Raw genomic sequence first — 22,691 nt, forward strand, 5'->3', positions numbered from 1 at the left:
TGAAGCAGTTTTTAGATTTGATCAAGTCCAATTATCTATTTTTTCTCTTGTTGCCTGTGCTTTTGGTGTCATATCCAAGAAAGCATCGCCAAATTGGATGTCATGAAGCATTCCCCCATGCTTTCTTATAGGGCTTTTATATTTTAGGTCTTATATTTAGGTATGTGATCCATTTTGTGTTTTTGTATATGGTAGGTTTCCACATTTCCACTCTTGGCTTCTGGCCCCAAATGTGTCTTTCCTTCCCTTCCCCAAGAAACATTTGCCCCCTAGCCATGAAAAAGGCCATTAGGATGTAAGAAACCAATGCAAAAATTTATATTTTATTTGAATTCAAAAAATTTAAAATTGCCTTCAAATTCAGGAAAGTACCATAATGCAGGACCCCAGGGGAAGCCTCATATACAGAGACAGATAAATTAAATGTATATACTGCAGACAAGCCAAGAAGGTGTGTAGATTACATATTTACAGTCCTTGATGTTTTCTGAAAACCATATTTATACATTTTATTACATTTACAAAAAAGGCTTCCACTACCGTTTACCTACAATAATGAAAAAAAATGTACACCTTTTTTTCTTTTTTTGGTACTGTACAAACTTTGTATAATAAAAATATATCTCTGTACAAAAGATTTTTTTGTTTGTTTTTGTTTTACTTTTTTTTTTTTTTTTTCCTCCTCATGGGATGGTGGTGGGTGTATGGTGTGGATGGCGAGTGAAGGCCTAGACTGCCCCGGTTCCTTCCGACCCTCTGGAGGTGGTGCAGGAATGCCGGAGGTGGGAAACGGTAATGCACAGCCGAGTGCTGGGTGCCCCCCCTGGCATGTGCTCCTTGGGCATCTGCGGGGACACAGGGGAGGGGGCAGAGGCAGGGCTGGTGGAGAGTCCACTGGTTGGTCTGGGAGGAGTGAAAGAAGGGAGGAAGGGAGCAGCCAAAGAACTTCCTGCATTTGTTTCCGGGAAAGAGAGATATGAGTGCGTGTGTGTGGCTGAGTTGGCCCTCTCCCGCCAAGCCCAGGGATGCTGTGACCCAGAGCGGGTGTGGGTGGCACGGGGCTCCCGCCATTGCCAGCCTCAGTCCCATCTGCTGGGAACTGACGCCTCTCGCTGTACTCGGCCCCTCTTACTGTGAGGCAGATCGTCTCATCTGTTGAAGAACAGGTGTCCCTGCCACTCCGCTCCCTTCCATTTCGATTTATTTCAGTATATGTGATATGAACATCTCAGGCCAGCATGTCACACGTGCACAGGTGCTTAAGCCCATAGGGACCTTCCCGAGGACAGAGAAAATGGCTCTAAATGCCACAGTTTGATTCCTAAACTTGCTAGTGTCCCAACAATACTTGTATGGAGTTCAATAAGGACCCAAGCACAGTGGAACTCAGAATGAATCAAATCTTCTCGCAAGGAGCTGGAGAGGTTGTGACTTTCATTCACTCCGTTCTTTCCGTTCAGGAGCTCCCAGGTCTTGTGTCTGCTGTAGCCAGGGGCTGCTGGGGGCCAAGGGGGCAGCACCAGCTCTAGGAGGTCCCTTTCCCTGAGGCTGCCCAGACGGAGGGAGAAGAGCCCAGACAGGACACACAGGTCCTCTGCCTGGCCCACCAGCCCCGCCACAGTCCTACTATACAGATTCACCTGCTCCTCCCTGTATTTGGTGCCCCTTTTGGACCTGGGTTTCTGGCAGCTGGTGTAGTGGACTTTGGGGTCAGACCCACCTGGGTTAGCATCCTGACTCCACACTTACGGTGTGGCTTATGTCTCTTCAACCTTTCTGGGCTTCTGTTTTCTCATTTATAAAACAGGAATAACGATTCCTACATTTTGGGTTGTTGTAAGGTCTAGAAATGATACACCTAAAGTGTCAGGCACAGAGAAGAAACTCAACACAAGGCAGCCATGAGTTTTTGGACACTGGGATAGGCCTGCTCTGCTGTATCAGCACCTTCCCAATGCTGCCGACTCGGCATCTCCGTCTGGGCTACAGCCTCGCTTCTCTTCTCTTTGTCACTTGACAGCCAGACCTGACCTTAGACTCGAGGCCAGATTCCTGCTCTACCTCCCCCAACCCACCCTTCCTTCCCCAGTGCTGCCCAGGACCCAGAATGACTTTTTAACTCACTGGGTTTAGAACTCAATAAAATTCTGTTGGAAAAAATAAACTGATTTCCAAAGTACTTCTTAAGATGTTTTCCTGCCCTTGGGGTAATCCTTGCTGTCACTTTTGCAGGAGAACAGCCAGTTGCGGACGGCTGGTTTCTACACACTGACCACCTAACACACTCGCCGCCTCCTCACACAGGGCCGGCGGGGCGTGCAGCCTCCTCTTCACCTCTTCTCTGTGTTTGTGGGGAGCAGGGCGGGGGGGCATCTTTCACACACATTTCTCTTTTTTAAACTTCCGCGGCCTCTTCGCAGGACTCAAATGAAGGAGAGGCATGTGTGTCTGTGTGTGCTCGGCACCCCCCCCCGCCCCTCCACAGCCACAAGATGCTTTGCTGTTTTAAATCCATAAGCTTCCTGTGTCCGTCTGCAGCCCCTCTTCCTGTACTGCCCCGAAGTTGGGGCCCAGCAGGAGTCTTCTCTGGGGTGGCGGGTGCAGGTGGTGGCGGGGTGAGGACCCAAGTCCCAGCAGTAGCAGACACGGGCAGAGAGACAGACGAAGATGGGCACCGGGCACTGTGCTCAGGGGGCTGACGGCCTGTCCCCTGGACAACTGGGGACAAACGGATCGCGCGGGGATTGTAAATGAGAGGGGTGGGCAGGGTGAGGTGGGGAGCGGAAGCAGGCGAGAGAAAAGAGGCAAAGCAAAGAGGAATAAAGGGGAAAGAAGGAAATTAGTTACCTTGACCTTTGATCTTCCCGAACCCGAGAGTGGGTATAGGTGGGGAACACCCACAACAGGACATACATTTTCCCAATACTGTCTTCTTCCCCTGGTGGTTCGACTTACCCATTAGGCACAGGAGACCCAATGCCTAGGGGCCACCACAGTGGGCTCACTTAGGGGCCCAGGAAAATGTTTTTCAAGATCCAATTCTTTCAAAATTGGAATAATAATGGACCTGTAATAATCAGTCCGGACTGAGTTCTATTCAGCTTTGTAACAACACTATTGTAAGGTACCATGTTTAATATACATTTTTTAATGGAAGAAAAGGGCCCATGAAAGCCCATAGCACAGCCCTGCACCCTGCCCCCTCACTCACTGACCCCACAGGCCTCCATGAATGGCCTATTTGGGTTCTTATTTAAAAAAAATTTTTTTTCCAACGTTTATTTATTTTTGGGACAGAGAGAGACAGAGCATGAACGGGGGAGGGGCAGAGAGAGAGGGAGACACAGAATCGGAAACAGGCTCCAGGCTCTGAGCCATCAGCCCAGAGCCTGATGCGGGGCTCGAACTCCCGGACCGCGAGATCGTGACCTGGCTGAAGTCGGACGCTCAACCGACTGCGCCACCCAGGCGCCCCTTGGGTTCTTATTTTAATTTCAGCTGTTCTTTTAGGCATTATTTGAATTTATCACCTAATTACTCGTTCTAAAGACGGGTGTGTGTGTTCACATGGTTTTTCACACATCGCCTCCATGAACCAAGAGCAGCTTTCTCTGTGTTTTCGCTGTGTTCCTGCTCTGGGCAGGACAAGGTGGGCCCCTTGCCAGAAGAGCCCGCTGTGGAGAGCTGTGGGCTGGGCGGAATATTCAGAGGCCCTGAATGCTCATGATGAGTGATGCTGAGCGCTGCTGAACTGCACATGACCCAGAGGTGACACACTGTGCACACAGGCATGGGGACGCAGTGGAGCCTGAGGTAGGGAGCAGGGGTTGGGGTGGTGGGGGGGATATGCAGGTCAGAGGGCATTCTGGTTTCTTCCTTATATTGTTCAGTAATTCAGCAACTCGAAATTCAGAGTCATTACTGATCACTGGTGAGGCCTGATTTATGTCATCGGAAGGGATTTTACCTTTTCTTTTTTGCTTCTATTTGTATGAGTTCTGAGTAGGAAAAAGTACACAGGGATCATAGACATGAAACCTCAGAACTAATTCTGGAATTCTGGAATAATTTCTCTTCCTTTAAATGTTTGTTTCAGATGGATGTAAAAGGATGCAGAAAAGCTCAATAATTTAATTATTTGCACTCAATAGTTGCCTTTATGTATTCTGAAAATAATTTTCATCTCATGTATAAATTATCTCAATACCTACAATTTTAAGCTTAGACTTAAGCAAGAGAAATACTCTAGAGGAGAAAGTGGACTCAAAGAAGGAAGGGGAGAATTGGAGGAGGGCAGGGATCGTGTCAGCCCATCTATCATGCTCTAGGTGATGGTTAATTTGATATGTCAACCTGCCAAGGCTCTGGTCAAACACTAGTTGTTTGGTCAAACACCAGTCTAAATGTTGCTGTGAAGGAATTTTTTGGGTATGTTAACATTTAAATCAGTAGACTGAGTAAAGCAGATTACCCACCCCACGGAGGTGGGCCTCATCCAATCAGTTGAATGCCCGAGAAGAAAAGATTGAAGTCCCTGAAGAGAAAGGAATTCTGTCTCCGTATAGCCATTGGATCAAGATTAAATCAACTCCTGATGGAATTTCCAGCCTGCAGGCCTGCCCTGTGGATTTCAGACTTGCCAGGCCCACAATCATGTGAACCAATTCCTTAAACTAAATCTCTCTCTCTCTCTCTCTCTGTATATATACAATATACATGCGTCTCTATATGGATATCTCTATATATCTAGATATACATATACATACATCTTTCTATGTGGATATAGATATTTAGATGTTTATATAGAGATAAGCATATATGTGTATATACATATACACACATAGATAGGTATGTATATCTTAGGTATGTGTTATGTGTGTATGCATCTCTCTCTCTCTCTCTGGAGACTCCTCACTAATACAGTCCGCCTAGATATTTTGCCAAGCCCAAAGGGCTAAGAGCACAGTCTCTGGAGTCTGCCTGCCTGGGGTTGGATGGATTGGATTGTGACCCTGCTACTTATTAGGCGTGTGATCTTGGCCAAATGAATTCCTTTCTCTACCTCGTTTTCCCATCTAATGGGGACAATGACAGGGCACAGGGAAGCGCCCGGCTCAGGGTCTGGCGCCCCACGGCACTCAGGGCATAGGTTCCTCCCACTGGATGCGGCCGTGGGAGAGCGAGTCTCGGCGCAAGCCCGCTACGCGACTGCCTCCCACGCCCCCTCTCACCGGCTGCCGGAGGCGGGGCTCTCGGTGGCGGCGGCGGTGGCAGCCAGGCCTGGTGGCTATACGGCTGTGCACACTGTACTGACTGTGAACTCCGCCTCGGTGGCCATGATGTCTGTGGGCTGGATGTTGCGGTCGTACATTGGGTTCTCAAATGTGGCCCGAACGTTTGTGTTCTCGTGGCCGGCGTAGCCATTGAATGGAACTTTGGGTCTTCTCCTGGGAATGAGAGAGAGAGAGTGACCAAAACGTAAAAAGAGGGAGAGGCTCAGGGGTGTGAACGGGGAGAGGAGGGAGTAGGAAGTTCTGTCTTCCTTTCCCAAGATGACAGCTCTCCTGGGCTGGGGAGGCTGTGGGCGGGCTGGGGTGGGTGATGGGCCTGCGTGCCCCCCTCCCCCCATGCCGCCTTCTTCCCCTGTACCTGTGCTTGTAGAGATACAGCACGAAGCCTGCAATGATGAGGGCGACGAAAGGCACCAGGATTGCGGCTGCCACCGAGCTGCTGTTGGAAGCAAAGTGGCGGCCGATGGACTCGGGGTCGGACTCCAGCAGCCTGAGGTCTGCAAAGTCCCAGAGCATAAACCTCAGCTCACAGACACACGATCTGAGGGGACGGCCCCAGTGGGAGGTGTGGCCGTGGCTAGGGATGTCACCTTCTGCAGCTGCCTCCCCCCACACTCAGACATTCCCCGGGGAGAAGACTCCCCACACCAGTCTGTCAGGTCATATGCAAAGGACAGCCATCAGTCCTGGGGGAGCCCATCTGCCAGAGAACCTAAAGCCGTGTGGCAGGATAAAACCTTACAGGGTGTTGCCCTTCAGAAGTTTCGAAACTTCTTTTGTCTACCAGAGCCTTTTATCGGATAGAAGCTTACAAGGAAGCCACAACAGAAAACAGGTGAGGGCGAGCTGCTCTGGTGGGGGTGGGGGAGGGGGACAGGAGATGCTGAGCAGCCTGGGGACCGTCTCCCCTCCTCTGCTCTGGCCCTCCCAGCCTTGTGCTCTGCTCTGGAGACCATGGGGAGGCAACACTGCCTGCTTAGTGGCTCCAAGAGGGCACAGGTCTGCCTCGGGAGACAGGGAGTCAGCGGTGAAGGCCAACTCTGGTGTGTGGCGCTGAGGGGCCAGGGGACTGAGGGACTGTGTGCGTCGGGAGGAGACAGAGGTCTTACTCCACGCTGCTCACAAGGGGGAGCTAAGAATACCTCTGGGGCAGGAACAGTGTGGAGTGGGAACCAGGGAAACAGATTTCTGCTTAAGACAAGGAGAAGCTTCCTGAAGGTCAGAGCAGCGAGAAAGGCAGGCAGAGCCCCTGGGAATGGTGGGTGTCAGTACCCAGATGTGTGGAGCTGACACTTGAGCACCCATGACTGCCTCCTGCCTCCCCTTCCACCACTTCTGAGAAGCGAGGTGCCCTCCTCCGACTAGAGTCTGAGGCTCTGACCGGGAGGCTCTGGGTCAAGGCCAGCGAGGAAGTGAGGACACTGGATGCCAATGATGTGTAGCAGTCAGGGTAAAGATGCTAGGGGAGAACCATCTTCTGGGACTGCTCGGGGTTGGAAAGGGCACTGTGAGTAAAGGCACTCCTGATAACCCCACGTCTGCTTGTTCGGGGTGTCTGTGTGATGCCTGAGGGCTGGCTGGGTGCCAATGATGTGTAGCAGTCAGGGTAAAGATGCTAGGGGAGAACCATCTTCTGGGACTGCTCGGGGTTGGAAAGGGCACTGTGAGTAAAGGCACTCCTGATAACCCCACGTCTGCTTGTTCGGGGTGTCTGTGTGATGCCTGAAGGCTGGCTGGGTGGTGCTGCTGGCAGCTGTCTCTGAGACCCAACGTCCCTTAAGCTGGGGGTCTCAAATTGAGGCTGGGCCTTGACACTGTTTGGCAAAGATTGAGCGTATTATGTCTATGTGCTTGTTTCTGGGAACATATTCCATAGCCTTTATCAGAATCTCAAAGGTGGCCATGGCCCCCAAATGGTTAAGGACCCCTGGATCTGGCTGTTGAACGTCAATCCCTTGCCCCAGCACTCAAGTGTCTCCCCCGCCCCACGAGCACACCCTTCCAGGGGACCAATGCTAATTACCAAGTCTTTGAAAGCCGAACTGTCCAAAGCCTTGGCCCTTGACGGAGCCTTGGTAGATGAAGGTACCTCCGGGGGACTCTGAGGAGACCTGTGAGGGTGAGGGCAGAGGCAGTGAGATGGGGTCATTGGACACAAAGCCCGTGTGCTGCTCAGCTGAGGGCATGCTTTGAGGATGTTTGGCTACTGCACACCTCCCAGGTCCTGCTCCATCCCCAAGGTGGGGTCCTCCGTCCACTGTGCTCTAGGCGGACTGTGCCATCTGTGCCCCAAACCACGCACGGGTGGCCACAGAAGTAGGCCTGATGGTTGGCTCTTGTCCTAAGCTGCTCCAGCGGCTTGGCCCTCCAGAGCTCCATTCGCTTCTAGCCCATGGCCTGTACTCCTAGCCCCATCCATCTCCTAACTTTGACCCTTGTTCTCTATGGCGACCCTCCCAGCATGGTAGGGTCTGTTGTTCTTGCACGGCTTTTGGACTACTGCTATTGAAGCAGCCGGGTCTTCGCTACCCAATGGGGTATCCAAGGGGGGTCCACAGGATACTCTCAAAAATACCAAGGAACTAACCAGATGTGCCAGCCCTTGGGGGAAGCCACTTGCTTCTCCTTACATGTTTAAGTAAGCTCTATGCCCAGCGTGGGGCTTGAACTCATGACCCTGAGATCAAGAGTCTCATGCTGTACTGACTGAGCCAGCCAGGTGCCCCTCTCCTTATGTATTTGAAAAGCAAAGCCACAAATCCACAGTTGTCCATCTGCTGTCTTGTCCCTGAGGATGCACCCTGACTCCTCAGCTCTCTGCTACTCTGGCCTCTGTGACTCTCCCTCCTTCCCGGCCTTCCATTTCTAGCATCAAAGATCCAAGACAGGGAAGCCAAGGGTGTGATACATGACATGATGCTCAACTCCCCTCCTGTGAAATTGGAAGAGGAGCATCACTGTGGACCTGCCTTCTGCCTTCAGAATGCCCTAGAATGCGCTAAGTCTTCCCCCACAAGAGAAGGCAAGGAAGCTGTGTCTCCTCCCCTATGTCTTGGTCTTCTAGCTGTGCTAAATCATCTGTAATCCGCATCCTCAAATGTGAGTGGATATTTGAGGTAGTCACCCGGGACCCACCACCTTTTCCCATGTCCCGGCACCATGTCATTACCTCCAGCTTGCTTGAATTTACTCTTACACCGCTGACCTCTAGTTCCTTGCTTTCTGCTCTAACGTCAGAACCTACTCCCTATCACTCAGATGTGCTGGCCCTCTGGACACTCAGCCTCCTGGTCCCTTTATCTTTTCCTTTACCCACTTCACGAGCAGGTGAGGGCTCCCTTGCTCCCTGTCCTCGTCCCAAAGAACCCACACCCCAAGTTTCCATGTTGATCCTACGCGTTTCCACTCTCTTCTCCCCCATTCCCTGCCAGTGATCTGGGAATCAGTGGTGGGGATAGGGCACAGGGAGGTCAAGGGCAGATTTTGCTGAACTTACATGCCCATCTAAAGCCCAGTGGTCATCTTTGAACTTATTCACAAAGATCTCCGCAGGTCCTGTGATCTGGTAAACCTGGAGCAGGAGATGGAAATCTTCTTTCTTGTAAATTCCTGGGAAAAGAAAGTTCAGAGAGTAGACTAAAGATCTGGAAAATCGCCAAACCCATATTTGTGGGGATGTGGGTGTGACTGTCCTGGTGAAATTTCACATGTAGATGTTGATATAAACATTCCATACATAACCATAAGTCGGTAAGTATAGTGTTGCCCATGAGTTTGTATGGGCTGAATGAGAGGATGTGCACAAATGTGCAAATGTGTGTTACTGACCACTAAATCACTGGCCCGTAATTGTGACCCTTTTAAAACATGCACATGGCGGAATAAAGTGAATAGGACTTTGGATACGTTAATGTGTCAGTTAACACACGAGTATGTTTTACAATTTGGTGGGTGTGGGAATGCAGGAGGCACGTACACGGGGTTATGTGCACATCTTTATGACTATGTCTTATAGCAGATGCGTGAAACTGACTGCTCAGCTGTGCTGGTGTGTACACGCATGAATGGGCGGATATGAGTGCACGTGGGTTGTGTATTAACATGTGCCTTCATTTGCTCATGTATGCCTTTATCTTTGCATTTGTTTTCTGAGAGATTTAGTTTTCTGATTATAGGAAGATTGAAAATTGGGGAAATTTTGGAAAATGCAGAGATGCAGGAAGAAAATCACAATCATTCCTGACATCACTAAGAAATTGCCCCTGTTCACGTTTTGGTATAATTACTTCCAGCTTTCTTTCTTATGAATATAATTTTTCCTTTAAAAACTGGAGTCACATTTAACGTGCACTACGATAGGTCCATTTTCCACCAAACTGGCAAGCTATTTTATCTATCAGATCTCTTATAATTAATACATCCATTTCATTAATTTTGGACAATTTTCTCCTTCCAGTTTTGATATGATACAAATGGCCCTGTTATGTGAACATCCTTTATTCATAAATGTTTGACTCCCTCCATAGCTTTTTTATGAAAAAAATTCCTAGAAATATAATTAATGGGTTCACTCATTTTCAAAGATCTTGACACAAGTTTCCAAACTGTTTTCTAGAATTGCACTGTTTCATACTTTGGCCCTCACCGCATCAGTGTCTTCACTTGACCTTGACCAGCACTAAAGTTTATCACTTAAAAAAAAAATCTTAGGGGGATAAGTAGAAAATGGCATTTTGTGTTTACTTTCAGTTTTTTGATTACTGCTGAAACGTGTACTTTCTTTTGTTTATTGTCTGTCTGTATTTTGGCTTCTGGGAGTTCTCTGTCCCTATTTTTGGTTCAGTTTTAGAGATATTGGTCTCTTTCCTCTTTAGTTAGGAGTGCTTTTATGTTCAAGTTATTGTTTGTTATCTAACCACTTCATTTTAGTCCCAGTGGTTTTATCATGCAAGCAAAAATGAATAGACACATTATTTGCCCGCTCCCCACCAGACAAGGACAGGAGGACGCAATGAGAGTAGACACATTCTTGCAGAGGGCGTGGGCCCACCCACCCCTGCCACACCCAGGCTTTCAAGGGGGTGGCCTGCTCCTTACCAGCCAAGTGCACTTCCACTCCACTGTGGTCGATCATGGTGGCGTTGACCTTGCTGTTGACAACCTGGAAGCCAGTCACTCTGAGCATGGCTGGCTGCTTCTTCCCCTGGTACTCATAGGCCCCTTTCCATAGGGAATTCTTGGCAAAAACATCACCAGGAACTAGAGGAATTGGGGAGCAGATATGAGAGGGACTTACATATGTGTTGATAGGATTGCGGCCACCTGATGGTTGATCCCAGTTCACTCACTGAGATTGTTTTCCCCCAACACCTAACACAGGGGAGGATGGTGGAGTGCTCGAGTCCTCTTGTGATCCAGAATGGAATTAGAGCTGAATATGATGCCAAATCTAGTTTCCTTCTTGTATAACACACTAATGTGGTACATAAAAGAATAAAGTTTGAAAAAGGATATGATCGTCTATAATAGTCTTGCACTGGTCGGGCCACACCTGTAGTTATGTGCCCAGTTATGGACATCACACTTTGAAAGATACAATACCTGTATTAAAAATGTAACCATTTCCAGGAAGCTCCCTAGGCAGGACTTGGGTCTTTGTGTCTGTATGACCACATACTGGGTTGGGGGGTGGGGGCTGGGCTTGTGGTAATCAATGGCTCCAGAGCTTGAAGCTCTGGATGTGTTTCTGGGAAGCTTGGGCTCTCTCTTCTGGATGAGGTTTTTTGTTTCCTTTCCTTCCTTCACTTCCTCCTGAAGTCTGCTTGGGGTGGGGAGACCCGTTTGGCTCTGTAGACAGTTTTCACATCCTTTCACTGAGTACTTAGAAAGTCATGTGTAACTAGGTGAAGGAAGCAACACCAGTTTCTTGAGCCAGAGATCTGAACCATACCTACCGGAGGCCTGGGTGAGTGGTGGTTCCCGGGCAGTGTTGATGGGTCTCCCACTAGGCCGCACCTCTGCTGGGGAAAGAGAAAGGAGGGAAATAGGTTCAGCCTCTGGTCTACACTCTACTGGAGAAATAATGGCCACCTCTCTGACATTAGGTCAATGGTTTCTTTGAGATCTTGTTTTGGACTTGTCCTCTTTAGACTGGGAGTGGATACTTTGATGGTCTGGTGATGCTATGGGCCCCTCTCAGAATAATCAAACGTAAAGAGCTAAAGGGAAATCCATTCCATCGATTATAGTCATTGAAATACTAAACAAAGAACTAGGATGCAGGGAGATATGTGATTCTTTACTACTGCATTAAGTAACAGGATCTGGCAGCAGGTCCAGTCACTACCCTAATGTTTCATTAGGAACATCAGTCAGGAACATACGCAATATTTCACGATATCAGCGAGAATGATAATATAATATGAAAATCTCTGCAATTTTTACTGGTTACAAAATTATAGGTGTTGTAAACACTGTTTTGGGTTTTTGTCTACATTCCAAATGAAAGGAAATGCTAAATTTCAGTAAAGGGTAAAGGAAAATAAAGTTATTTTCCCACCCTGGTATAGAGATCTGCCGAACATCCCTACGGATGACCCTAGTTTGAACAGCCCTGTCCCGGACTGTTTCTACTTTCCTCCCAGATGCCTGGCACCAAGGAGGACCTTCCACCAATCAAAAGCGAACTCCTTGAGCATTGGTGGGGGTTTCAGTGGAGTGCTTCCCTCCTTTGGAGTGAGGATATGAAGACTAAGAAGCCCCCAACAGCTGCTCCATCTGGCACTATGAACTGCAATTCTCAGCCCTACTTTCCCGGCATCCACACCACATCCCCCCCAACATATGAGATGCTCAAGGAGAAGCACGAGGTGGCTGTACTTGGGGTGACCCAAGGCTTGGATCCCATGGCAACCACCACGATTGGCATTCACAGCAAAACCTCTGTGCGTGATCACATCATCTGGTCCCTGTTCAACATAGTCTTTGTGAACTTGTGCTGCCTGGGCTACTCTGTGAAGCCCAGGGACTGGAAGAGGGTGGGTGATGTGACAGAGGCCCAGGCCTATGACTCTGCCACCGAGTGCCTGCACATCCAGCACCTGGTCTTGGGCCTCCTTCTGATTGTTATATTCACCATTATTTTTGTCACTGGCTCACTGATGATTCTCTAAGCAATTTCAGAGATCATAAAAGGTTATGGAGCTTCCTAGTAGCTGCCCATGGCCTGAGGCTCTCACCCCTTTCACAGCAGTTTATATACCCATCAGTCTACAACTGAATCCAATGAATCACTTATGTGTGTGGGAAATAAAAGACTGAGAAGCCCTCACAGGCAAAAGCACGTGCAAAAGCACAAGTTTTGGGCCTGAGCCATACAGTCTAGGTTCAGGTCCCAGTAGTGCTACTTAATGCTGTGTGACCTTGACTAGTTACTTTACCACTTAGAGTCTCTGTCTCCTCATTGGAAACATGGGCAAATACTGAAACATACCTTATAGGTCTGTGATAAATAAATGAGGTGACAGTCAGCCAATGTTAATGTCTTTCCTTATTTGACACAGAAACAACAGAAATATCTGTTTTGTCACCAAGGAAGGGCTGACTCTCCCTACTGTCTCTTTTAGGAGGCCAGGGTTTTAGCATAATCCTTCTGACTCTGGAGGTTAGCTTATGTTTGCTTTTGCAAAAGGCTGTGGACAAACTTTCCACAATGACTCAGTAAAAGCAAATTTATGAACAAAATGCCTTTAATTGTCTTAGGTTTTATAAGATGAGGGAGTGAGAGGGAGAAAGCATTTTATGGGCCAGGATCTATGCCAGGCCACGTATTTCATGTTATTTCACTTACGCCTGCTCTCAAAACTGTGAGGTAGAGGGGTACCTGCGTGGCTCAGTTGGATAAGTGTCCAACTCTTGATTTTGGTTCAGATCATGATCTCACAGTTTGTGAGATCGAGCTCTATGTCAGGCTCTGCGCTGACAGTGCAGAACCTGCTTGGGATTCTCTCTCTTCCTCTCTATCTGCCCCTCCCCTGCTCATGCTTTCTCTCAAAATAAGTAAATAACATGAAACATTTTAATGAAAAAAACCTGTGAGGTAGAGATTATTGTCTCCATTTTATAGAAGAGAAACCCACTAAGGGGCAGAGAGGTGAAGAGGCTTGCCCAAGGTCACACAGGAAGGGACAGGTAAAATACAACTGCATCTAAAGCATTTTGTGTTTTTATATATAAGTACACAGTAACATCAAAAACAATGAAGTACTTAAGAATAAATGTAACCAAGGAAGTGCAAGACTTATATGCTGAAAATGACAAACCATCATTAGAAAGAATTAAAGATTTAAATGAATGGGAAGACATTCCATGTTCATGGACTGGAAGACTTAATATAGCTCAGACGGCAACACTCCCCCAACTGACCTACAGATTTACCACAATCCCTGCCAAAATCCCAGCTGTCTGCTTTGCAGAACTTCAAAATCCAATCCTAAAATTCATCTAGAAATAAAAGGGGCCCAGAAGAGCCAAAACAATCCTGAAAAAGAAGCACAAAAAGGAAGATGTACACTTCCCAACTTCAAAATTTATTACAAAGCTATTGTAATCAGATCTGTGGTGATGTCATAGAGGCAGTTACATGGCTCAATGGATAAAATGGAGGATCCAGATATAAGCTCACATATTTATGGTCAAGTGATCTTTGATAAGGGTACCAAGACAGTTCAATGAAGAATAGTGAAGAATAGGGGCGCCTGGGTGGCCCCAACTCAGGTGGCCAATCCCAGACTTAAACCAGTGGAGCAGATGGGGTGGAGGAGCCCCTGGGACCTGGCCTCCCCGTGGCTCCTTTCCCTCAACATCCCAGCCTCAGGAGAACCCCGCTTTGTAATCAGCATCTTTTGTCTAGTTTTGTTTTTGATTAAGTATCCCCACCTTGTGGACAATTAAATGCAGAAGCTAATGGTCTTTTAAAAAATCTTTTAATATATGCTAAGAGCCACTTAGCTTTTGAGAGGCTATAATGGGACAAGGGAGAAAATGGCGTCTTCTCCTAAATTTAGAAAGAAGGATGATCATCTGGTTGCTCTAAAACGCAAGTCGGCAAACTTTCTTAAAGGGCCAGCGAGGAGGTATCTTTGGTTTTGTGGGCCATATGGGTCTCTACTCGACTCTGGCATCATTACACAGACACAGCCTTAGACAGTGCTTAAGTGGATGGGCCAGATTTGGCCCCCAGGCTGCAGTTTGCTGACCCCTTATCTAGAGAACTGAGGACATAGGGGATCCGTATGTTTAAAGCCAGAAATGTACTAAAAAAGCCTTCCAGGCAGTAAAGGCGTCTACACAGGCTTGCCCGGTTATCTGTCCCCCACATTCACCTCTTCCTCGTCTTTTTTTCCGGAAGAACCAAGTAACCATACCCCATGGGGATAAGTATTTTACAGGTGTCACCTCATCTCAGCCTTGCATCAGGCAGGAAGTAGGTATAATTGTTGTCCCCACTGGGGTGCAGAGAGGTTAAGTCACTTGCCCGGGGTCCTCCCAGCTTGTAAGTAGTGGAGCCAGAGTTCAAACCCAGACTCTTGGCTCCACTGTTTCTGTATTTGTCTTGAATTATTTCACTACAGAGAATATAATTTCCACCCTGTTTATGAAAGACTTCAAAGTAGCCACAAATAGGATGAAAAGCAACTTTTCTACTCCTATCCCAGTAGAAAAATAAAACAAAAGGAAACATATTGCCTGTTGCAAAAGGCAGGACACCACATGGAAGCATCAGAAATTGACAGCATAGGGGCGCCTGGGTGGCGCAGTCGGTTAAGCGTCCGACTTCAGCCAGGTCACGATCTCACACTCCGTGAGTTCGAGCCCCACGTCAGGCTCTGGGCTGATGGCTCAGAGCCTGGAGCCTGTTTCCGATTCTGTGTCTCCCTCTCTCTCTGCCCCTCCCCCATTCATGCTCTGTCTCTCTCTGTCCCAAAAATAAATAAACGTTGAAAAGAAAAAAAGAATAGTGAAGAATAGTTTTTCCAATAAATGGTGCTGGGATAACTGGATAGCCACATGCAAAAGAATGAATTTGGACCCCAAACAACCACCCGCACCAAAAAAACCCCCACAAAATAAACCTAAATGTAAGAGCTAAACTATAAAGCTCTTAGAAGAAAACACAGGCATAAGTTTTCATGACCTTGGATTTGGCAGTGGTTTCTTAGATATGATAGGAAAGCACAAACAAGCAAAGAAAATATAGATAAATTGGAGTTCACTAAAATTAAAAACTTTTGTGTTCAAAAGGACATCAAAAGAAGGTAAAAAAAGTCCAAACTTATTGCATTGTATTCATTACATATGTGCAGTTTAATGTACAAATTATATCTCAATAAGGCTGTAAAAAATACCTCCCACATTTGAAAAAACAATGTAACAGAGGACTAAAGTGGAGCTTAAAATTGACAGTCTAATTTCATTTTAGGTGAGGAATGAAATAAAGGATAAAGTACTATAAACTTAACAAAAAATAAAGAAAGTGAAAGACCACCCGTAAAATTGGAGAAAATATGTGCAAATCTTGTATCTGATAAGGGTCTTATATTCTAGATATATAAAGAACTCTTGAAGAGACTCCAGAGCAAGATGGTGACATAGAAGGCTCCTGAATTCCCTCCCCCCACCCCCCACGCCATGGACACACTGAATGTACAGCTACACAAGGTTCAACAGTAAGAGTTCAAGTAAAAGAAGAGATCTAAACAAAAAAGCATATAAATGTATAAATCTCACTGATAAAGATAGATGGTTACATTCAGAATACTCTAATACTGTAATTGTGGTGGGTAAATCAGTCATAACGCTAGTGTAAAGGTTAAAAGACAAAAGTGTTAAAAGTTACTATAACTATAATAATTTGTTAATGAATACACAATATGAAAAGATGTCAATTGTGATCTCAAAAACATAAAAGGTAGGAAGGGAGTGTAAAAACGTAGAGTTTTTGTATGCACTCAAAGTTAAGTTGTTATTTGCTCTAAAAGACTGCTATAATTATAAGATGTTTTATGTAAGCCTCACAGTAAACACAAAACAAAAACCTATAGTTGATACACAAAAAGAGGAAGGAATCAAAACCTACCACTACAGAAACTCATCAAATTCCAAAGGAAGAGAGTGAGAAAAGAAGAAAGCAACTACAAAGCAGCCAGAAAAAAATTAAGAAAATGGCAACAGGAAGTTCATACTTATAAAAAATTACTTATTTTTTTATAATTAAAATTTTTTTATTATTTATTTATTTATTTATTTATTAAAAAAATTTTTTTTCAACGTTTATTTATTTTGGGGACAGAGAGAGACAGAGCATGAACGGGGGAGGGGCAGAGAGAGAGGGAGACACAGAACTGGAAACAGGCTCCAGGCTCTGAGCCATCAGCCCAGAGCCTGATGCGGGGCTCAAACTCACGTTCCGCGAGATCTTGACCTGGCTGAAGTCGGACGCTTAACCGACTGTGCCACCCAGGCGCCCCTATTATTTATTTTTGAGAGAGAGAGACAGAGTGTGAGTGGGGGCAGGGGCAGAGAGAGAGGGAGACACAGAATCAGAAGCAGGCTCCAGACTCTGAGCTGTCAGCACAGAGCTGGATGTGGGGCTTGAACTCATGAACTACGAGATCATGACCTGAGCTGAAGTTGGATGCTTAACCAACTAAGTCACCCAGGCGCCCCTGTAATTTTTTTAAATGTTTATTTATTTTTGAGAGAGACAGAGAGTGTGTGAGCAGGGGAGGAGTAAAAAGAAAGGGAGACAGAATCAGAAGCAGGCTCTGAGCTATCAGCACAGAGTCCCATGTGGGGCTCGAACTCATGAACCGTGAGATCATGACCCGAGCCAAAGTTGAACCCTTAACCAACTGAGACACCCAGGGGTCCCTCAAAAATTACTTTAAATGTAAATGGATTAAATTCTCCAATCCAAACACAGAGAGCGGTTGAACGGACAAAACAAAACAAAACAAAAACCAAACAAAAACTCCAGACCCAACTATATGCTGCCTACAAGAGACTGACTTTTAAGGACATGTAGATGAAAATGAAGTGAAGGAAAAAGATGTTCCATGCAAATGGAAACCAACAGCGGAGCAAGCTATATTTATATAGACAGAATAGACTTCAAGCCAAAAACCGTAACAAGAGAGAAAGAAGTTCATTAGATAATGATAAAGGGTTAATTCATCACGAGGATATAACAGTTATAAATATTTATGCACCCAACATCAAGACACCTAAATATATAAAGCAAATATTAACAAATCTGTGGGGAGAAGCAGACAGCAATACAATAACAGTAGAGGAGTTCAATACCTCACTTTCGACAACAGATAGATCATCCAGACAGTAAATCAGTAAGAAAATACTGGACCTAAACTAAACATGAGATCAGACGGACTTAACGGACATTTACAGAACATTCCACCCAACGGCAGCCGAATATACATTCTCCTCAAGTGCACAGGGAACATTCTCCAGGACAGAGCATATGTTGGCCTACAAAACAATTCTTAATAAATCTAAGAAGATAGAGATCATATCAAGCATCTCTTCTGGCCACAATGATATAAAACTAGAAATCAATTATAAGAAAAAAAGTGGAAAATTCACAAATATGTGGAGATTATATACCATGTTCCTGAGCAACCAATGGACTGAAGAAGAAATCAAAAGGGAAATCAAAAACTATCTTGAGACAAATGATAATGGGGACAGAATTTCTGTTGGGGAAGATGAAAGTGTCCTGGAGAAGGTGGTGATGGTTGCGCACAGTATGGTAAATGCACTTAATGCCACTGAGCTGTGCACTTAAAAATGGTTCATCTGGTAAATTTTATATTATGACTGTATTATCACAATAAGAACTTAAATGTACTCTAGAAGAGTTCACTACCACATGTGGAGAACAAATACTACTTTTCATAAGTAAAATAAACGTACAACACTTCATGCAGTGAAAATACAAGAATACTATTACATTCTGGCCCTGATAAAGGCTCTGACTCTGACATTTTCTCTCCCTGAGAGGCAGAACTGCAAAGTACTTAGGAACAGGGATTCTGAAGTTAGAGCTTCAGGATCTGAATCTCAGCACTTTTCCTTTACCAGCTGGTGACCCTGGGCATGTTGCTTAATTTCTCTGTGTCTCAGTTTCCTCATATGTTAAATCTGAATAGCCCCTGCCTCTTAGGATGATTGTTAAGGATTAAATGAGTTAGCGCACACAAAGTGCTTAGACTTTACTTAATACCTGAAATATGGTGAGATCAGAATCTGTAAGAGAGTTTAATGCCGTTCCAGCACCAAACTGATCCTTTATCCTTGCTTGACCCTTCTGTTAAGCCTGGACTCAGATCACCTTCTCCAGGAAGCCTTCCCTGGTTTCTCTCCTCCCCTACTTAGGCTGAATTGGTCCTCTTCCTCCTCATCCCCACGGCATTCAGTGCATTGCCATGTTCCTGAAGGTTCGGTTACATTTGATAATGTGTCTTCTGCAGCTGAACGTGAGCTATTTTAGGGCAGGGTCTGTGTCTTTCACCTTCCAATTCCCTATCCCTAGCACAGGCATGTGTGGTGATAATGCTCAATAAACAGAATGAATGAATGAAGACGAGGGGAAGGGAGGTCTGGGGCATTTTGGTAATGCCGAGGGATCTGTGGGTGGGTGCTGTTTTATCAAGGTTATACTATGTGTAACGAGTTATTCTGGTTTGGTGGAAATGATTACACATAATCCTGGGAGAAGGTAGCAAAATAAAATTTGGGATGGCTTTACCCTGTGCCTCTCTAGACTGACATCTCCTAGAGGCTCAATGCCTCAGAAAATCAGAAGCAGGATCCAGCTCCTGGAAATCACATCTCTTCCTTCCTTTTTAAGAAATATTTATTTATTTTGAGAGGCAGAGAGAGAAAAAATGAGAGCGGGGGGAGGGGCAGAGAGAGAGAAAGGGAGAGAACCCCAAGCAGGCTCTGCGCTGTCGGCAGAGAGCCTGACGTGGGGCTTGAACCCACAGACCGTGAGATCACGACCTGAGCTGAAATCGAGAGGTGGAGGCTTAACCAACCGAGCCACCCGGGCGCCCCTCTTCCTTCTCTGTTGCCGTCTTCCCCCCAAGCTCAGCTGTCACCTTTGGCCTCCCCTGCTGGAGAAGTTCACCGAGCAGGCACACTCACCCAGGCAGATGGGTGGTTTGCCTGTCCAGCTGCCATCTGCTTTGCAGGTGCGGTGCTCGGAGCCACCCTTGAGGGAGAAGCCCTCCTGGCAGGAATAGATGAGGGTGTAGCCCATGGAGGGCAAGTCCAGGGCCCCAACGTTGGCATGGGTTGGCGTCTCTGGCTGCTTGCAGTGGTGGGCTGGACGAGAGGAAAGATGGTGTTGGGCCTGGGGGATTAGGGTCCTCAGAAGGCCTTCTGCCCATTCCTGTTCCTAGATGGAACATCCCCTTCCTTTGCTTTCTAGGCCCCTTTCATGTCCAGCATGCCCTCCCCAAATCTCCCCTCCATCCCAGCCTTGATGTCTATACAGATGGCTACGATGGAGGTGATGTAGATACTGGCTTAGTCAGTCTGGAGGGACTGCAGCACTCTTCCTGAGGGAAGAGGAATAATTATGGTCAAAAGCCTGCAATCTTTCATCCTGAGGGCTGACCTTGTAGCAGTTCGTTTTTGCTGCCACTGGAAAGTTCTTTCTTTTTTGCTAAGGCATAGGAATTGCCTTCCAGTATCAGAAAGGCTTTTGTGTGGCAGTGTCTTCCGTGAGGCCCCAAGGGATAAGGACTACAAAGAGCGCAGTATTGGTCCCAATGAGAAGTCATGAGCTCCCCGTCATCCAGAACGTCTGAGCACGGCCCGGGTGCCCAGCTGGGGGAGATAACGTATTGCCAAGAGGCACCATCGTGGGATGCAGGTGAAGTCTGCACTCACGGACACAGTCGGGCGGGGTTCCGCTCCAGGTCAGGTTGGGAAGGCAGGTCCTGGTGGTGGAGCCCTGAAGCAGGTAACCTTTTTGACAGCGGAAGAGCACTGTGCTTCCGACCTGTGGGGAGGAGGGAAGGTTCCTTGATCACTTTCTGCCCAGCGATGCTTCACACCCTGTCGCTTGACTACTTACTTTCGCGTGACCGAGCTCCTACCCACACCCCTGTCTCCATCTGCAACATCCTACTTCCACTTCTCTGCCCGGTTAAATATTATTTACCCCCTTTGAGGCAGCTTCCACTCCGCCTTCTCCGCAAGCCCTCACCCAGGCCCCGGAGCCAGATCAATGCTGTTACTGGAAGCATCACTCTCCGCTGTGGCGGACAGAGTGCCTGACTCAGAATCAGAAGATCGTGATCAGAGTTGCGGCTTCCACGTCTACTCACTGAGTGACAGGCTGTAGGGGACTCTATGCCTTAGTCTTCTGGTGGAGAGTGTGGGGTGACCAGCCCTGCCACGCCTACAGCACACTGTCGTGACACTCAAATGCAGTGGTGGATTTGAAAGCTTTTTATACACTGCACGAAACAGAATCACTGCTTGTGCGTGTCTCTTTCTTCTACGAGTCGATACATTCCGTAAGGAAGGGAGACTTGTCTTCTCTCCAGATAGCTGCATCTGGCACTTGCTTTGTAAGTATCTGTCGGACGGAATTGCCACCTTCCTGCCATCTAAGTCTCTGCTCAGTTGTTTTCCCCATCCTCACCCTCCACCAGCCCTCACTGTCCAACTCTACACCCCTGCAGCCACCGACTCCGTCTCTCCCTCCGCCCTCTGCGTGGCATGGCGGGGTCAGATCAGCTTCCTAAGTTGCAACTCGGATTTCCCTATTTCCCAGCTAAGAACACTCACGTGTCCCTATTACGCACAGGAGCAAATTCAATCGCAAAGTGAAACTCTTGACTCGCACTCCCTTCCTCCAGGCCTCACTGCTGTGTCTTGAATTTCATCATCTCATTCGGCAATGGCACCTCTGTCCATCCAGTTGTGCAAATCAAAACCCTCAAGACAGCCTTGATTCCTCCCTTTGCTTCAGCCTCTCCCTCCAATCCAACAAGTTCTCTGGTTCTGTCTACAAAGCCCACCCCGACCCCTTCACTTCTCCCCGTGTCACTGTCACTACCTCCTTCCTCCTGAGCCACTGCAACAGCATCCTACTTGTCTGGTGCCTCCCTCCTTAACCCCCATCATTCACTCTCTCCACAGCGTGCAAATGCTGGATCAGAATCACCTTCAAATGGTTTCCTGTGACATTTAGAATAAAACCAAAAATGCTCACTGTGGCCTTGAGGGCCCTAGGTGACCTGGCCCATGGCTTTCTCTTCTCAAAAATTATCACGTGAGGGGCTCAGTCGGTTAAGCGTCCGACTTCAGCTCAAGTCATGATCTCACAGTTTGTGGAGTTGAGCCCCACGTCAGGCTCTGTGCTGACAGCTCAGAGCCTGGAGCCTGCTTTGGATTGTGTCTCCCTCTCCTCTCCCTGCCCCTCCCCTGCTTGCTCTCTGTCTCGCTCTCAAAAATAAATAAACATTAAAAAAATTATCATGTGATATTTGATGCATGCAAAAGTCTATGTGGAACATATACAGAAATGACCTGTCATAAGGAACTGTACATCTTAAGTGGAGTGCACCCCTCCACGTAAGGGCTAGAAGGCTAGTGACACAGTTGTCACTATCTGCGTGCTCCTTCCCTGCCCTGTTCCTCTGCTCCCCCTCAGTGGTAACTACTACCTTGAATTTTGTTTTTAATTTCCTTGCTTTGTTAAAAAAGAATTCTATCACACACAGGCACATATCTCTCTCAACGATGTTGTTCCTAGTTTTAATCTTTTTGAAATAGCATCATACCACCTTTGTCATTCCATACTATGTTTCTTTTCTTTTTTTTTTAAGGTTTTTTTTTTTAATGTTTTTAATTTATTTTTGAGACAGAGAGAGACAGAGCATGAGCAGGGGAGGGGCAGAGAGAGAGGGAGACACAGAATCCAAAGCAGGCTCCAGGCTCCAAGCTGTCAGCACAGAGCCCGACGCAGGGTTCAAACTCATGAACCGCAAGATCATGACCCGAGTGGAAGTTGGACGCTTAACCGACTGAGCCACCCAGGCGCCCCATACTATGTTTCTTTTTTAAAAAAAGTTTTCTAAATTTATTTTGAGACATGGACACAGAGAGAGAGAGAGAGAGAGAGAGAGAGAGAGAGAGAGAAGGAGAGTGGGGAGGGGCAGGAAGAGAGGGAGAGAGAATCCTGAGCAGGCTCCACACTGTCAGTGCAGAGCCTGACACAGGGCTTGAACTCATGAACAGTGAGATCGTGACTTGGGCTGATATTATGGGCTGATATTCAGAGTCGGGTGCTTAACCGACTGAGCC

The 22,691-nt window shown here is 47.0% G+C and overlaps 2 protein-coding genes across 2 annotated transcripts in view; one reads left to right on the forward strand and one right to left on the reverse strand.

The window, feature by feature from the left end:
- Positions 1–307: 307 nt before the first annotated feature.
- The window catches only part of CSMD2 (CUB and Sushi multiple domains 2), a 543,771-nt gene continuing 521,387 nt past the window's right edge, over positions 308–22,691 (reverse strand). Inside the window, 10 exon segments of the mRNA XM_043573327.1 lie at positions 308–2,547; positions 2,549–2,718; positions 5,232–5,447; positions 5,650–5,730; positions 7,315–7,402; positions 8,788–8,900; positions 10,389–10,550; positions 11,246–11,311; positions 19,515–19,694; positions 20,265–20,376. Coding sequence (XP_043429262.1) covers positions 2,506–2,547; positions 2,549–2,718; positions 5,232–5,447; positions 5,650–5,730; positions 7,315–7,402; positions 8,788–8,900; positions 10,389–10,550; positions 11,246–11,311; positions 19,515–19,694; positions 20,265–20,376 — 1,230 coding nt within the window. The 3' untranslated portion in view covers positions 308–2,505.
- LOC122482130 (interferon-induced transmembrane protein 3-like) lies at positions 11,868–12,736 on the forward strand. Its single transcript, XM_043578674.1, has one exon. It carries the CDS (start codon positions 11,936–11,938, stop codon positions 12,461–12,463), a length of 528 nt encoding a protein of 175 aa, XP_043434609.1. The 5' UTR covers positions 11,868–11,935; the 3' UTR covers positions 12,464–12,736.

This window comes from Prionailurus bengalensis, chromosome C1, assembly GCF_016509475.1.
Source record: "Prionailurus bengalensis isolate Pbe53 chromosome C1, Fcat_Pben_1.1_paternal_pri, whole genome shotgun sequence".
Classification (NCBI taxonomy): Eukaryota; Metazoa; Chordata; class Mammalia; order Carnivora; family Felidae; genus Prionailurus; species Prionailurus bengalensis.

Excerpts from the sequence above, each read along its gene's own strand:
- LOC122482130 (XM_043578674.1), top strand. The coding sequence starts at position 11,936 with ATGCCTGGCACCAAGGAGGACCTTCCACCAATCAAAAGCGAACTCCTT.